The 16,844-nt window shown below is 41.8% G+C and overlaps 1 protein-coding gene across 2 annotated transcripts in view; it reads left to right on the forward strand.

The window, feature by feature from the left end:
* FGFR2 (fibroblast growth factor receptor 2) overlaps positions 1–16,844 on the forward strand; it is a 102,490-nt gene that overhangs the window by 73,901 nt on the left and 11,745 nt on the right. Inside the window, exons 7-11 of one of the 2 annotated variants that reach the window (XM_056529743.1) lie at positions 5,739–5,929; positions 7,839–7,983; positions 9,181–9,386; positions 12,502–12,653; positions 14,958–15,079. In XM_056529743.1, the coding sequence (XP_056385718.1) occupies positions 5,739–5,929; positions 7,839–7,983; positions 9,181–9,386; positions 12,502–12,653; positions 14,958–15,079 (816 nt within the window). The remainder of the gene's footprint in view (positions 1–5,738; positions 5,930–7,838; positions 7,984–9,180; positions 9,387–12,501; positions 12,654–14,957; positions 15,080–16,844) is intronic. The other variant, XM_056529744.1, reaches the window with a different exon arrangement.

Raw genomic sequence — 16,844 nt, forward strand, 5'->3', positions numbered from 1 at the left:
GGAGGGGTGGTTGCCCATGTGGAGGATTATTACTTATCTTGTTTTCTGACACGTGAGCATAAAGGGACACGCAGCTGCCGTAGACAAGAGTGGGCTCTCAGTAGTGTAGCTACAGCAGCGCCGAGGACTGTCCTCTACGCTTATGCTTTTTTGATTTTAATGGCACTTACATCCGCAAGCGTATTTTACGTCAAACTCGCAGCGTCAAATCCGCAGCAGATGCAGTATGTGTGAATAGAACCTAAAACTATAGATCAATGTGCTCAGTTCCTTCTGCTCTATAACATAATACCTGCAGATTGTACTGTATATTTAATGTGACAGGTTCCATTTTAGTACATATATTAAAACCTCTACCCTTTGTTTGTCCAAAAAAAGCCACTCTTCTCTACTGATATTCCTTGATTCCTTGGTCTTTTTCAGGCTGCTATGAAGGCCAGGCCCCTATTTTCTAGTCCAGTGTTTCCCAACCAGGGTGCCTCCAGTTGTTGCAAAACTACAACTTCCAGCATGCCCGGACAGCCAACGGCTGTCTGGTCATGCTGGGAGTTGTAGTTTTGTAACAGCTGGATGCACCCTGGTTGGGAAACACTGCTCTAGTTAGGCCTTGCACTTTAGGATGGAAGTTCAGTGGTGCAGTTGCCCATAGCAACCAATCAGATTTCTTCTTTCATTTTCAAAGAGGCCTGTGAAAAATGAAAGCAATTTAATAGGTTGCTATGGGCGACTGCACCACTCTTCCTCTACACTCTTTTTGATAAATCTCCCCCATTGACTCTTGTGAATTCCGTGTTGTTTGTTTCATTGCTTTTTGAGGCCGCATCTATTTATACATCTGTAAATTTTGAGTCTTCCTCTCTTTTGGACACATCTGCTTTCATGTGGGGCTAAACAATGTCAACATGAAAATAATTTCCGTGAAAGTCCGCTTTGTGTCGTCTGCCGTTTGTACGTTGATTGTAATGTGGCTTGAGTTATTGGAGGGTTAATGAAATAGTTCCGCCGCTGAAAGATTGTCCAGGAAACCCGTTTAGGCCGGGCTCACGATTGCAGCTCTTGATAGTGTTATAGGAGGCTTCGCAGTTTTGTTTTGACCACCTTACTCACATTATGCTTAAAGGGGTATTCCAGGGAAGTTAAGAAAAATAAAAATGCCCCAAAGCCACCACAATACAGTGACCCCCTGACCTACGATGGCCCCGACATATGATCAAATCGACATACGATGGCCTCTGAGACATACAATGCTTTTTTATGTCGGGGCCATCGCATTAAGTGCTATCCGGCAGCGCAAAAGGCTTAAGCGGCTGCCGGATAGCAGCTTAATGTTCCCCGTGTGGTGCGGTAAGTATTAATTACCCCTCCACGATGCTCCGGGGTGCCCTCCGGGTCCAGCGCTGGTCTCCCGATGTCTTCTCGGCCCTCTCCGATGACGTCAATACGCTGCTGTGCACGTCATCCAATAGGAAGGGCGTACGCAGGGGCGTAATGACGTCGCTACGCAGGCCCAGTAAGGCCTTGCGGAAGACAGCAGAGGACCGGAGAAGACAGCAGTGGACCGGAGAAGACAGCGGAGGACCGGCGGAGGCCCGGGGTCACCATCGGGAGCAGCGGGGACACCATCGCGAGCGGCGGGGACAGGTGAGTACAGCTTCCTATACTTTACATTGCACGAATCCCTCAACATACGATGGATTCGACAAACAATGGTTCGTTTGGAACGAATTACCATCGTATGTTGAGGGACCACTGTACCTGTTCTGTGTCCACTGTAGGTATCCATGTGGTTTTTGCAGCTCCTTTGTTCTCTGTTGTCTCCTAAATACTTTTTTTCACCTTGTTTGCAGCACAGACTACAACTCCCAGAAGTCAGTGCAGCTCTGTGTAATGGCTGTCAGCCAATTGCTTTCACTATCTGTGTGCATGTTCACACTGCAGCTCACACACTGTACAGGTCTTTTCATCCTTCCTTTAGCAATAAATCATGTTATGCTTTGAATGGCAGCAGTAAGTGATAAGATCTACAGCAATCTTCACTAAGCTTCTCTCACTGCACACAGAGAGGAGAGGGGAGGGGGAGGGCTGCATGTAAGTGACTGCTGTATATAGCCAATTAATGATATTTAGACAAATACATAGGTTGTTTTCTTGTTGAATTTTTGTGCCTTTTTAACTCCTCTTTTTATCGAACTACTGTGTATAGAAGAGTTCTTCTGACTATTACCAGGGGCTTACATAGATTATAATGACCTCCCGTAAGGGTGTGCCATTTAGGATAGGTGGTGTTCGTGTCACTATCTCCTTTTCATGGTTGGGCTAATTTTAACCCTACATAGGACAGGGTTTCCCAAGCAGGGTCCCTTCAGCTCTTACAAAACTACAACTCCCAGCATGCCTGGACAGTCTTTGGCTGTCCGGGCATGCTGGCAGTAGTAATTTTGTAAGAGCTGGATGTACCACGGTGGGGAAATGCTTCTCTCCCCAGGTAACACATAGCACCCACATAGCATTTCTCTATGGTATGGTCACATGTTGGGAAGTCTCCATTAGATGAGCACCTTTTAGTTAGAACTTATGAAGTATAAAATGCCATTCTTAAAGGGGTACTCCACTGGCCAGCGTTTAGAACATTTAGTTCTGAATGCTGTGTGCATGCTGTGGGGGTGGGCCACGCCCCCTTGTGATGTCACGCCATGCCCCCTCAAGTCTATGGGAGGCTTGTGTCCTAGCATTCCGCCGCCTGTATCTGTTTGCTGCCTGTGGAAAAGCGCTGTGCTTGTGTATCTTCTGCTCTCCCTGAGAGATGAATGAAGGGTGCGTGCCGACGCCCCGCTGCGTGGGCGACGAGAGCGCAGTACAGGTACCATCAGTCAGACCCCACCACAATCAGACACTTACCTCCTATCCTTTGGACTTCTCCTTTTTATAAGCCTATACTGATCAATGCTATGCTGTTGCATATTAATCAGTTAGATTGGTACTCTGCTGGTACAGCCTGCTTGAGACAGACTGTATCAGCAGATTTTCTATGGCAGACAAAGAGGCCTAATTAAGGCCTCTGGCTGGCATAGTAACTGGCACCACACAATTACATTGTGAAGGTTCTGATCAGGCACCGAACAGGAGCAGCACCTGTCATTTAACCTTTTAAATGCTGCAACCAATATTGATTGCAGCAATTAAGGGGTTCATTGAACAACACTAATGTGGCACAAAATGGTGCAAGTGGCATAAATGACCAAAAAAGATTGCAAAAAAACTGACATCATTATTTTGCATGTAATACTTCTGTTTTATACATGGTATATTGTGTTTTTTTTTTACACTTTTTTTTTTATCTTTATGCACAAAAACTAGTATATATTGAAAATTGCAAGTAAACTCCTTATCGGCATAAAACTGCCAACAAAAATCTCCAAACACAGGCAGTAAACCAAAAATGTGCATTAAATGTGCATTCTTCAAAAAGGAAAAAAGTGACTTTGTCACTTTTAAAACTTGATGCCAGAGACCTGAGAAGTCACAAATGTCACAAAAATTGCAACTTTTGCATACCGGAAAACTAGCGTACATCATTTATTAAATTTCTACTCTTGTCTTTTGCATGAGCAAAAGGAAAGACAGCACTAACCACTGAAAATCCAGGGACAGTAAGTCATAGTGTGTAATGTTTCTGCATCTTCAGCATATTTACGGGGAACATTTAAGGGGGCTACTTGAGATCTTTTTATGGAGCCCAGGATCATATTCTACTCCATAACTCTGTTTCTGTCTGGTCTCGGTGAACTGTGCCTAGCTTGTTTAACTTATTGGGTAGTAAAAAATGTAGGCAGGGAATCATTTATAGTGACTACAAAGGAGGAAAAACAAGTTTGATAAATATATCTGTGAAACCACACATCAGTCTCCTGTACTCTACAGCAATGCTCCAAATCCGGAGCGATCATTTTAATATTCCTTTCCCTTTTCTCCCCCTCCCTCTTTTCCTTCTATGCTTTAACTTACTGCAAGTTAAACAAGGTTGGTGCTTATGCTGTTACTGCCAGGATTACGTCAGCGTACCAATTCCCCACAGAGTGCCAGGGAGAGCAACCTGCATGAAAGCCGCCTTTGTTCCAGGGAGGTGTGCTGGCTTTACATGAGGCTGCTCTCTGGACGTCTGTTTGTGAAACAATTTATTGGAACATGGTATGTGTGTGTGTGTGTAAGACGCTCCCAGAGATTGGATACACTTCGCTCCTTAACACCTTCCTTGCCAGAAGAGTACATAGAGCAATTAAAGATCAGTCGTACTAATATTTGAAAATTTGTTGGGAAGATTAAAATTAGAACGTGTCAATCTCCTTTACTCATCCACATTATAGCATTTTTCCACTCATCTCATAACATTGAAAGGGTGAAAAGTAACATAGTTCTTGTGCAACAAGTGTAGACAGCTGCTGCAGGTGGGAAAACTTTTCAGTAGTAAATATTTTCACTGGATAATTTACTGGACAGCAATGTAACCTCCGAAATTAGGAGCCAGTTGTATTGTGAAAGTTGAGTTACCACCATGGAATGAACAAAGATAGCATTCGAGCAAAAGTTGTTTATTGGATACATTTGGCAAGACTCTGTGGAAGACTTGGCAGTGGTTGGCACGTGATAAACCCAGAGATTTGCTCTCAACAAGTCTTATTTATTAGTCTGAGTGTTGTCTCGTAACCCAGATTTAGGTCCATGTTTCTACCATCGTGAGGCTTGGTGGAGTCTAGAATCACACAGGTTAATTGGAACACTCCCTGCCACAGGTGATCTAAATCTTGGCATTCAGAAATATGGGCTGGAAATCCATGCCCCCTGCTGCTTCTGTGGACTGTATAAACTAGCATGTTTTCTATTGTCCTCCTTGCGGCGGTATCATTTGAAGATTTTTGAAGTTTTCCCCTCCTCCCTCCTGATTACTTACAAATACACATCTCCCTCCCTTCCAGCTTGGCACTGATCTTGCTTCAGGGACCCTTGCCAGGAACTTAACGGGTTTACAGACTGGAGTTATTCCTCCCCCCTCCTTTGTTGGCGTCTTTGCCCTTATTTATTTTATAACATATATAACTTTGAACATGTATGCTTGTGGTGTAAATGTGTGATCTGTTGTCAAAGGTCCTTTAATACACTTTATACACATAATGTATCAAAGTCTTACAAAATAAACTGTGTTGAACGCTTTATAATGCACATAAAGAGGCTATCCTATGTTGAGGTCCTCAACTAAAATGTTACTCTTTTTTTTGCCTACCCGTGTATACTTGCATTGGTTTTCCATTTGTTTATTGGACCATTGTTCATCATAAGAATGCTCCATAAGTAGGTATTTAAGTTTCTAAAGTTTACTTTATTACCAACACTTCTTTAAAAGGGTTTTTTGGACTCAAAAACTGTCTCCATATTTTATTGGCTAGGAAAGAGCACAAGTTTTCCTTTTTGCCTCCCTTTGTCGGCACTGTACTGTGTGGGTATGTGTGGATGCAATTCGCCACAGCACAGTCCATGGCTCCAGGGATCCCTTTTAAGGGTAAACAATTATTCTGGAAATTAGTCACACTTGCTAGTAAATAATACAAATACATAATTCATGTTTTTTATATTTTGATTCCTTATTTTAAGTGTAAATATTTTTTTCTTTGCTCATGTTTGGGATAGTATTGTTTTTTTTTCTTAATAACCCCACAGAGTGCCCCCTTTTACTTTTTCAACAGAGCGCTCCTCTCATCGGCCGATACTGCAGGCAGGCCTCCCAGCCAACGCAACTGCATATGTTGGAGGAGATGCAGAATTTGTGTGCAAGGTATACAGTGATGCCCAGCCCCATATTCGTTGGGTGAGATATGTAGAAAAGAATGGAAGTCGGTATGGCGTTGACGGGATCCCATATATGAAAGTTTTGAAGGTAAGAATCTGTTACAAAACAAAGATGTAGAAGTTGTTTTGTAAATTCTTAATAAATACTAATATAACAATAGGAATTGGTGCTGTGAAATGTCTTGACAATATCGACCCATGCATTGATAAGGGTCAACAGAGCTTTACCAATCTACTGGTTATTTCTATTGTTTAAATGTAATAGTTAAAAAGAACATCCCATATATAGGATGTAAACATTGATTGCCTTGGTTGGAGTGGACCAACCTGCAGGACCACCAAAGTTCAGAGAGTTCTTCCTCATTGTTTACACTGGCACACTACTAGAGTGCAAAGTCACATAATTCTGCTAACCGAGACCCTAACCACATTAATGGTGTTATGTCCTGAAAATCCACTGTTTAGTATGTTATATTTATTTATGCTTAAAGCTTTCCGGTCATTTACCAAAAATGTTTGACATCATTAAGACATGTCCAAGTTTTGATCCGTCAGGGTCTGGATGTTCAGACAGGTAAACACTTCTTTCCCCAGCTATGACATAGTATGTCTATAGAGCCCTTCTCTTGCAGTGAGACTGGGAGAGCAGCAAGCCAGGGATAAAAGCACTCTGCTAAGAGCTTCTACCAGCTCATTCTGGCAGTCTGTAGGGGTCTGAACACCCAGACCCTGACCAAGCAAAACTTTTAACTATTTTCTACATTTGTTGAATGACAGCGACACTTTTATATTCAATATGAGATGTAGAATCGTGCAGCCTTCAGAAATGAACATGTTGCATATCTGACTATAAAATGTAGTGACACTGGTACCACACCCTATAGTCAACAGTTGTATGTTTTCTTTCCTGTGTCACCTGCCCGTGTTTAGCACTCAGGAATAAACAGTTCCAGTGCTGAGGTGCTGAATCTGTACAATGTGACAGAAGCAGATGCTGGCGAATACATTTGTACAGTCTCCAATTATATTGGAGAGGCCAACAAGTCAGCCTGGCTCACAGTGCTGAAGAACGAACCAGGTAACGTCTCCTGCCACCGCACATGGGCTGCGAATTGGCTCTTGGTGCTTTTGGCGAAGGTGGCGTTTGACAAAAAAAATCTGGAGATGGTGTTATGCCGTACCTGAATGCGGCCATGGAAAAATACCCACCGAGCTAAAGGATTTCACAAGATAACAATTCTTCCTGCTGTCCCCTAACATTCCCGTACCCCACCTCACACATAGTCCATTTCTGTTACCATTCTTCCTTATTTTTCTATCATAACCTGCTTTCCTCACATTCATGCACATTGGAGGCAAAGCTTTAATGAGTCCTTCTGATATGTTGTCGTGTTACAAATTTTGGCTTAGCCTCCACTTTATGAAGGTGATGGATGTAATAAAAACATCTTATTATAAGCTACATTTTTGATACTTTTGGATAAGAATAAAGCAAGTCTATTAGGCTAAGTTAATAGATCGTAAAATATACTTACGTATTTAATTTACACGTACATTTCTATCCGTAATCAGCCAAAAAATGGGCGTAAAAAAGTCAGATTATTATGAGCGTATAGTTTGCCAGTACATTTTACCATGTGTGAACTTAGCCTTGTAGTCAGTTGCCTTCCCCCTTATCTTGTTTTAGAAGGTGAAATCCTTACTCGTGTGGGTGTCAGTCCTTTTCCATGATCTGTGATTGCATTGCATGCATAAATGGTGATAATTTTTGGTGAAGGGCAATGCACATTAATCTACAGTCTGTGTTCGCAAAATGTTTTCATGGTGGCTTTTGGTGTGTTGGGTCTTTTGGAGAAGGTCTATGTGGAAAGCAAAGGAGATCCTCGAAGGTAGACATGCCTGTCCAAGGCTTGAGACATCTCCTGAGCTCACTCCACATGCTCCTTTTCTCATGGGGTTTTGCTTTTCTGTTCTTTTTTGCCATCCTTCTCTTCCAGGCTGCCGGTGTTAACATTACAGATGAAGAGATAGAAGTCTTGTATGTCAGAAATGTTTCTTTTGAGGATGCTGGGGAATATACTTGTATAGCTGGAAATTCCATTGGGATTTCTCAACACTCTGCCTGGTTGACGGTTCTGCCAGGTATTATCCTCCTGTCTTGGGTTTCTGTCCTTCCCTCTTCTGTTGCTGGGGTAATCCATGAACACTGCTCCTGTCCAGGGAAACCAGTATAGATACAAGAAAAAATTAGTGATACATATTATGTTTGTACTATGGAAAAAGCTTTATGTTTCACTGGTAGAACATTGACCACTATAGCCTTCTGTTGGGAGTGGATATGGAGCAGTGTAGCGGTGTTTACCTCTGCATCTAATTTCCTAGTTCCCAAATTGCATAGCATGAGTTCTTTATGTATTTGGGGCAAGATGTTTTCAATCTATTGTGCTTTAACCCCTTTGGTACTTCCAAGAAAGGGTTTGGACCACAGCAGACAAAACATCTCTGGTGCACAGGTCTCTCCTCTCCCCTTTACTGTCCAGTCTCTTAAGACTTTTCATTCAGTTTTTTTCTTTTTTTCTTTTCCTGCTGCTATTTTACTTTGGGGGACAGACAGCTACTTGAAATAGCAAGGTAATGTCCCCCCATAACAACACTAGTTACCTTCTGTTCATCTGCTGGACAAGTCTGTGCTGTGGAGGAATGTGTGAGTAACCTTGTGCGTTTATGGTAGACTTGTAGAAACCTATAAGCCAACAATTTCCATGAGACTTAACCCTTAAGAAGTGTTTTTGAACATTTTAATAAACATATGAGTAAATAACTAAATATACCCCCTTCCCTCATAGCTATAGTTCTGCAATAGTTGGGCAGTCTTGTTTGATCATCTAGTTGCTTTTTATGTCAAAACAATAGGCTGATGTCAAATCAGGTCAAAGTGTAGTGAGTCACTGCCTAGTGTTGCCCGTTGTTGGGTATTGTCTATGCCAGTACTAGCCATGCGTGATTGCACTGTGCTCACAAAGCAGGCATCACTCAATGTCTAGGTTCCCGGATGCAGAGGTCAGGTCAGGTGTGCTTGTAGCATTTGTGGTCTACAAAGTGGTACAGAGAAAGAATTAGTTGCAGAGTTTAAGATACATTGATAGTTTATAAAAATTATTAAAGTTTTTTTTTAGAAGTTTTAAGCTTAACTGTTAATATAACCCCTTAAGAGCTGGCTGTTAACTGCTGGTATGTCTGCTTGTGCGTGTTATGTATGTACAAATAGTTTAGGGCGAGTATTGATAAACAAAGTTTACTGAAACGTTATGTCACTTGTCCACTCAACATCATTTCCAGGTATTGAACCAACCGAAGAATCCAGTTCTTTGCCGTACTACATGGAAATTGGAATATACATTGGTGGAACCCTTGTAATCATCGGCTTTATTGCAGTTTGTGCCATATTCCACTTTTGCAATGGAGCCAAGAAAAAGAAGACTCTAATCGGGCCACCGGTTGTCCACAAGCTCAGCAAGCGAATTCCTCTACACCGCCAGGTAACAGAAAGTAGATAAAGAGTTCAAAAAAACTTACTGCGCCGAACAGCAGCCACCATGTGCAGTGACATAAATGTCATCATGTTTTGGTAGAGACAGAAGTGACCACCAGTCCATACAGTTCACTATACACTCAACATGTCCATTCCAGTGCTATTTCTTACATAGTTTGAACTATTGAATAAAAAGTAGGAACAAAGTTAGGTGTCATTAGATCAAGGATTAGTGTAATGGGAATGGTGTCCATTTAATGTTCTAGCTTCTTCTGATATAAATCTCCAGATCCCCTCTGGATCTCTGGCTCCTTTTCATGCATTACCTACTGTTTTAAATAGCTTGTATGGCTATGTATTTTCCCCCATTATGTTGCATTTCTATTTTTTTCATAATTGTTATATTTTAATAGTGCTAAAATATAGTCCTCACCTTGCAGTTTATCCTGTCCTAATACCTTATGCCCATAACATATATGTAGCTATTATTGGTAATATGCAGATGCAGGATGATGTTAGGCTGAGTAGGCAGTTGCCTAAGACTTTATGTGGGAGGGGTAACATTATTAGACTGAAAAATAAACAACCTGCCTTTTAATATTTTGTACAGCCATTTCGACCACGTGTCCCTTTAGTGGATAATGCTGTAGGTACCATGTAGCCAGGGATCGAACAAGCACTTTGCAGTATACGAGAGAGCTCATGTGTGTGAATGGGGATACATTTTTGCTGTGCGAGTGGTGATTTGTATACATTTTTTAGTGCTTTCATCTAGAGGGGATTGGAGCACAACAGTGCACTTTGAAACTTCTTCCTTGGGGCACCAAGAAATCTTTCTTGTTCCCCCTTCACCATACATAGAATTGGGTGTAAGGTGCAGCACCATTAAAGGTTAAACCCATACTCTAATTATAGGATTACTTTTATTAGGGATAGGGGGTGGGCAATATTAAGAATTAAGAGTTCGACCAAAAATTATTAGTCTTAATGTTGCCTTATGCTTTTGAGGGTGGGATAATTGTAGACAATCCAGCCAATGCAAACAAAAAAAAATGTTTTTTTCTGTTTGTTTTTTAAGTATTCGTTAATGGTAATTACAATTTGTAATTCTATTCTCATAATATGTTAAACATAACAAATTGCTTTTACTCCAATATTGACAGCATATGTGAAGCTGGGTGTGACCTCCAAGGTTTGACTCTAAATAGCAAGTATTTTGGTATTATTATGGCCATGCCCAGCAGATGAAGTTTCCCTTATATGGATGAAGTCATTGAAGCTAGTTCCTCATATGTTCTAAGAATGGACCTTTTACAACTAGTGAATACTAAACTGCCCAACAGTGAAAGCCTCCTGGATTGTGTCGGAAGATTGAAAAGCAGCAATGCGCCATCAAGACTTTTGCAGCCACATTTTTTTTTTTTACTTGCTCTATATGACTTTATGTGGCCTGAAGTTCCCCACATTTAAACTTATCTTTACTGTATGAAGAATGTTTTAATACCCAGGGCTGTAGCTCCACATGAGGCAAGGGAGGCAGTCGCCTCAGGTGCGCTGTTGCAAAGGGGCACAGCGGCCAGGGCTGGACTGGCCCTGGCCACTGCACCTGCTTGCACAGGGAGTCCAGCACACATTACACTGAAGCAGTGATTCCAAACCAGGGTGCCAGGACACTCTGGTGGGAAAAATGGCGCTAACAGTATTTGATTTTTCTGCCCTAGCCTGCGCACCTATGAGTCTCAGGCGTGCAGGACGGGCGGGAGAGAAGTCTGTTTATAGTGTTGGGACAGGGATGCTGCAGCTCCAATCCTCCTGTATCCTCCCCTTCCCCTGGAGCAGCTTTGGACTCCAGATTCTCCCTGGTCCCTCAGCAGAATGATGGGGTACTGAACCCCCTACCTTCTGTCACCCTCTACACCCCTTGTCACCCCTGTAAACCTTTCTACACCCCTTTGTCACCCTTGTCATACCTTTACACCCCTGTTACCCCCATACACATTTCTGTCACCCATGTACACCCGTCTACCCCCCTGTCACCACTTTACACCCCTCTGACACCCCTTTTCACCCCACTGTCACCCATGTACACCCCTCTGTTACACCTCTGTCACCCATTTACACCCCTCTGTCACATTTCTACACCCCTGTCACCACTTTACACCCCTCTGACACCCCTGTTCACCCCACTGTCACCCATGTACACCCCTCTGTCACCCATGTACACCTATTCACTTCACCTATTCACTTCACCTATTCACTCCTCTACACCTGTAAAAGGGGTGAAACTGGGGCCACGCTACCTATCTACAGCGGGTCCTATATATAGTCAAGATAAAAAAAAATTATAACATTTTTTTCCGAAGGGTAACCCGAACCAAAATTTTCTGTTCTCGCCTCAGGTGAGCTAGCTACAGCTCTGTTAATACCCAAGTAGTACAACTGCAGAACTTTGGTTCGGTTTCAGATATTCATCTGATCTAACCCATTATTGAAATTGTATTTTTCTCTTTTAAGGGCAGTGGTAACAGGTAATTCAAAACCTTCATGTTTTGTGATTTTATTAGTGTGAATGCCAAAAATAGAGCAAAAAAATTTATAAATAAATAAATAACCCAGAAAAATACTGTTAAAAATACACAGTACACAAATATTGTTTTTTTTTTTTTATTAAAGTCTAAAATTATACTAGTATTCTCATCTTATGATGTTAGGATATATGGCTGGAATATTCCATAGCATTATGATTGGTATGGCTTAACTTCTGGGACTAAGGTCAAGGTACAGCAGTTGATTTGAAGTGTCCCTGTTCAAGGAAATGCTGTGATTCGGTTGCAGTCAGGTTATTGGACAGTCCGAAAACTCTACCATGACATACCAGCATTGAAATACTACTTAACAAATAACAGAAAGTAGATGAAAGTTTAAGATCAGAGATTTATGGGTTATACATTTGTTCTAACAACCATTTTGAAGTATGGGGGACTAATTCTTTTAAGAGTTGATCTTATCTGGAGTGATATATGCACATCTGCTTACCGGAGCTTAGTTTGCACATGGAGGGCTGCCTTGAGATTCCACTTTGTTCTGCTGTCATAGGACACATATCACAGACCTCTTTCCACTTGCAGGTGTCGGCAGATTCCAGCTCTTCTATGAATTCTACAACTCCCCTGGTGAGGATCACTACACGGCTCCTGTCCAGCGCTGACTCTGTTCTTCTACCAAACGTGTCAGAGTACGAGCTTCCCCATGATCCAAAGTGGGAATTCCCAAGAGACAAGTATGTATTTATACCCTAGTGTCTGTTTTATTACTGTGTAGGGAGAGTAGTAGCTTGTGCACACAGCAGCGGGCTCCAGCAGACATGGACTGGCTCCAATGGACAAAGTGCTTTGTTCACCAGTCATGTGCAATAGTTTTTATAAAGCAACTTACTTGAAGAAGACCCATTGTAGGATTGAATCCTTTGACATACTTGGGAAATTAGGCCTTTTAGCTTTCTGCGTAGTGCTGGGCTGCTTCTTACATTTACTGCAGGGTAATTGTAATTATATTTAAAGCGTACCCGTCAGATCCAACAAATTTTTTTTTTTTAAACATATCACTCAGTACCTCATCCTGACTATGTGCATCTAATTTGTATGTGTCTAGCACCTTTATTTATTTTATTATTGGACTTTCAATTTAGCTCACTAGTCTGAATTCCTCACAAAAGGAAGGGGCGTGGCTTGACTGTGCAGGTCTCCGCCCCCTTCCTCAGTATGCTGTCTGCTCACATCTCCCCTAGCATTAGCAAAACTACAACTCCCAGCTTGTCCTCAATGACAGTAGCGGGACACAAGCTGACAGTGGGAGGATTTTTCCTCCAGGTGTGAGCCCTGCGCTCACAGCTGTCAGTCAAGAAAGTGTGTCCATGACCTAGTTGATGACGCATGGACACAGCAGGATTAATATGTATCCAAGCAGGCAAGGGGGGCAGTTGTTTGACTGGCTTTTTCGGTATGAAATACTGAAAACTTTCTAATGAAAGCAATTGCAAAACCTATTGGTTTTGCATACTTTACAACATATCAAAAGTTTTTGTATCTGACAGTGACCATTTAAGTAAAGGAAAGAGGCCACAACAATAAACAGGAAACTCCGATATCTTGTACAAAAAGAGCTTTTAAGATTTATTGGTGTCCCCCCCCCCCCCCCCCCAAAAAAAAAAATTCGGCTGCATGTTAGCCTTTATCAAGCATCGCATGTAGCCGAAACATTGCATGTTTTTTTGTTTTGTTGGGGGAGGAACCAATAAATGTTAAAAGCTCTTTTTGCACAAGATACAGGAGTTTCCTGTTTAGTGCTGTGTGTGGACTCTTTCCTTTTCTTGTATTTTATCCAGAGTGGCAGTCTGGACGACCACCTGCACAACAGACTAATCCAGTGCTGACTTCCAGTTGCTTTGTTGTAACTATATTTAGTTTTTTAGTATATATACTTTTTGTACATCTCAACTTTTGATGATTTTAAATTCATAGGAAATGAAAAGATCTCCATTCAATTTGCTAAGCAAGTTTAAAATAAATAAATAAATAAATAACCAAACCATTGTACTTTCCACCACCCATTTCTCTTGTACCAATGGTTCTCTGGTGGTCTTTGTTTACGCTGCGAAGTGATGACATGTCACCATTGGCTGTTACAGTCACAAGTCGTTGCTTCAGTGCCCCAAACTTAGACCGACAGATAACCAAGGAGTGTGCAGAATATTTGAAAGGCAGGTACAATTTTTTTTTTTTAAGATTTTGAACCTGGTTCAGTATATAATAATAATAATCATCATAATAATAATAAAAAAAATTATCAATTCCCTCAATGTTTACATCTATAAAATACCATAACAAATACACACGTACAGTGGCACCGTAACGGACTTCATTCTCATAATGCACTGAGGTTTTTGGATAAAATAGTTAAATGGGTATTGTCAGATCCAAAAACTTTTTTATATTTTGTTACTGATGAAAATTAATGAACTTTTGTAATATGGTTATTTAAAAAAAAAGTTCAATATTTAATAAAGAAGGTGACTCCTGAAAATCCCACCTCTAGGGGTCCCCATACCTACTGGTATAATAACAAGTCCTGCAGCAGCATTAAGCTTGTCCATGACTCATGGACAAGAGATGATTCATGGACAAGGCTGCATGAGCAGACACACCAATCACCTCCCACCTCCACAAGGGAGGGACATATTTTCCCCTGAGAGGATTTCTAACACTGTGAGCTAAAAAAAAGATGTATTTTTATAATAAATATAGGTGACAGAGGCATAAAAATTAGAAGTACATAATCAGGATTAGGTACTGAGTAACATTATCATTATTATTATTTATATATATATTTGGGGGATCTGACAGGTATGCTTTAAATACATTTCTGGGGAATTTTGTTGATTAATATTTTCTTTAACCCACCTATACTACTAATTTCTATACAACCCATTAATTCCTACAAAAGTTTTGTTAATATAATTATGTGTCATGTTTAAATATTATGACTTAATATTCAATTTTTAACGTAATATTTTTTTAATCCGTAGAATGACGCTGGGTAAACCTCTTGGTGAGGGCTGTTTTGGCCAAGTGGTCATGGCTGAGGCTCTTGGGATTGACAAAGACCGACCCAAGGAATCTGTGACAGTTGCTGTAAAGATGCTGAAAGGTAAAAGGGTTGGGGAGTGATGCTTTTTTATCCCCCTCTCAGTGGGGGAGACCAGGTCACATTCCTGACCCTACAGATAAATCAGCAGCCCTGACAGCATTGCTGCCCCTCTCTGTGATATAGAGACAGCAGCTATGGAAAGACATGTAATTTACAGCTTTACTGCTTTGAATTATGCAATCCTTTTTGCCACCATACAGAAGTGAGATCCCAGGGCCTTTTTCCATTTAATCTTGTCTGCAAGTGCTTTTTTTTTTCTTACTTCCCACCTCCCTCCCTCCCCCCTCCCTAGAGCTTTAAACTTTTGCAACCTAGTGAAATGGTTATTTAACTACTACCAAATAAAATGACCCTCCTGAATGGAACACAGTGGGGTGTCCTGACTTTAGGCTTCTAGTGGCAAAATATCATTTAACTTAATGTTTTCATGACAGCGTGTTAAATATTGTGTTGAACAGTGGCTTTCATGTGTAAATATTTTGCAACATTTTTACAAACATAGAAATAATACATATACACAAAGAGAGAAAAGTCAAGTGGTCTTCGTATGCATTTACACATTTCTGTTCATATATCTCATGACTGGGACTTGTTCCAGACCAAGACAAACATTTTCATACTCAATCCCCAGAGTATTTCGTTAACTCGCCATAAGGCTTCCATACACTTTAGATGCAAACTTGTTAAACCCACTTACTTCAGTGACTTCGTATGATTGTCTTAAAGGACATCTGGAGTGCAATATAACTTACCCTCTGTCCGAAGGATAGGGGATAAGTGATAGATCGCGGGGGGCTCGAGTGCTGGGGCCCCCGGGATCTCCTGGAATGTGCCGTGGCAGTACGCTGGAAAGGGGGCATTCTGTTCCCGCATGACGCGGTGGCTGACACGCCCCCTCCATGTACTCCATAGAGATACATGGAGGGGGGCGTGTCTGCTGCGGCTTTCTGCTGGGGGATGAAATTGCACTTCCTGCAGACTGCTGCGGCCCTGTTCAGGAGATCCCGGGGGTCCCCAGCGCTCGGACCCTCCGCAATCTATAACTTATTCCCTATCGTTTGGATAGGTGATAAATTATGTTGCGCTGGAGTTCTCATTTAAGTGTCTGGCAGCTTACGACTTTCCCTACTCGACAGATAATGTTGGGGAAGAAAAGAATGTTGAATTTCAACTGTTATAGGGGAAGCAAGCATTTGATTTTACCATATAGAACGCTTGACAACGTGTTATTATGGTAAAATCTTCATCCACACCATCCCCAGGGGACGTTTATGCCCCCAGGGATGGTGAGGATATGAAGTTTGTAAGTCACCCCTACCGCCCTGTAAGTAGTCCCCCTGGCGGAGAACTTTGCTTACCTAGTTGTGACACTCCGGCCAGAGTGACGCCACTCCACCTCGGCGTGATTGACAGCCTGTGTGTCCACTCTGCTCCATCTGACGTAAGAGGGGGCATCACTATGGCCATAGCCGCAGGACTAGGTAGGCATAGCTGCCCGCCAAGGGGGACTAGTTACGGGGTGGCAGGGGAGACTTTCAAACTTCATATCCTCCCCATCCCTGCTGGCAGAAACGTCCCCTGGGGACGGTGAGGATAAATATTTTACCATATTTAACGCGTTGTCAAGTCTTATATATGGTAAAATCTGATGCTTGGTTCCATTTAACCTTTTATTTGTTCTTGGAGAGATAAGCCACCAGAGCTGTCTTACCCCTTCTGTTTTCATAGAGAACACATGAACATTGTGGGGATCAGGAGAGAAAGC

This window comes from Hyla sarda, chromosome 7, assembly GCF_029499605.1.
Source record: "Hyla sarda isolate aHylSar1 chromosome 7, aHylSar1.hap1, whole genome shotgun sequence".
NCBI classification, from domain to species: Eukaryota; Metazoa; Chordata; class Amphibia; order Anura; family Hylidae; genus Hyla; species Hyla sarda.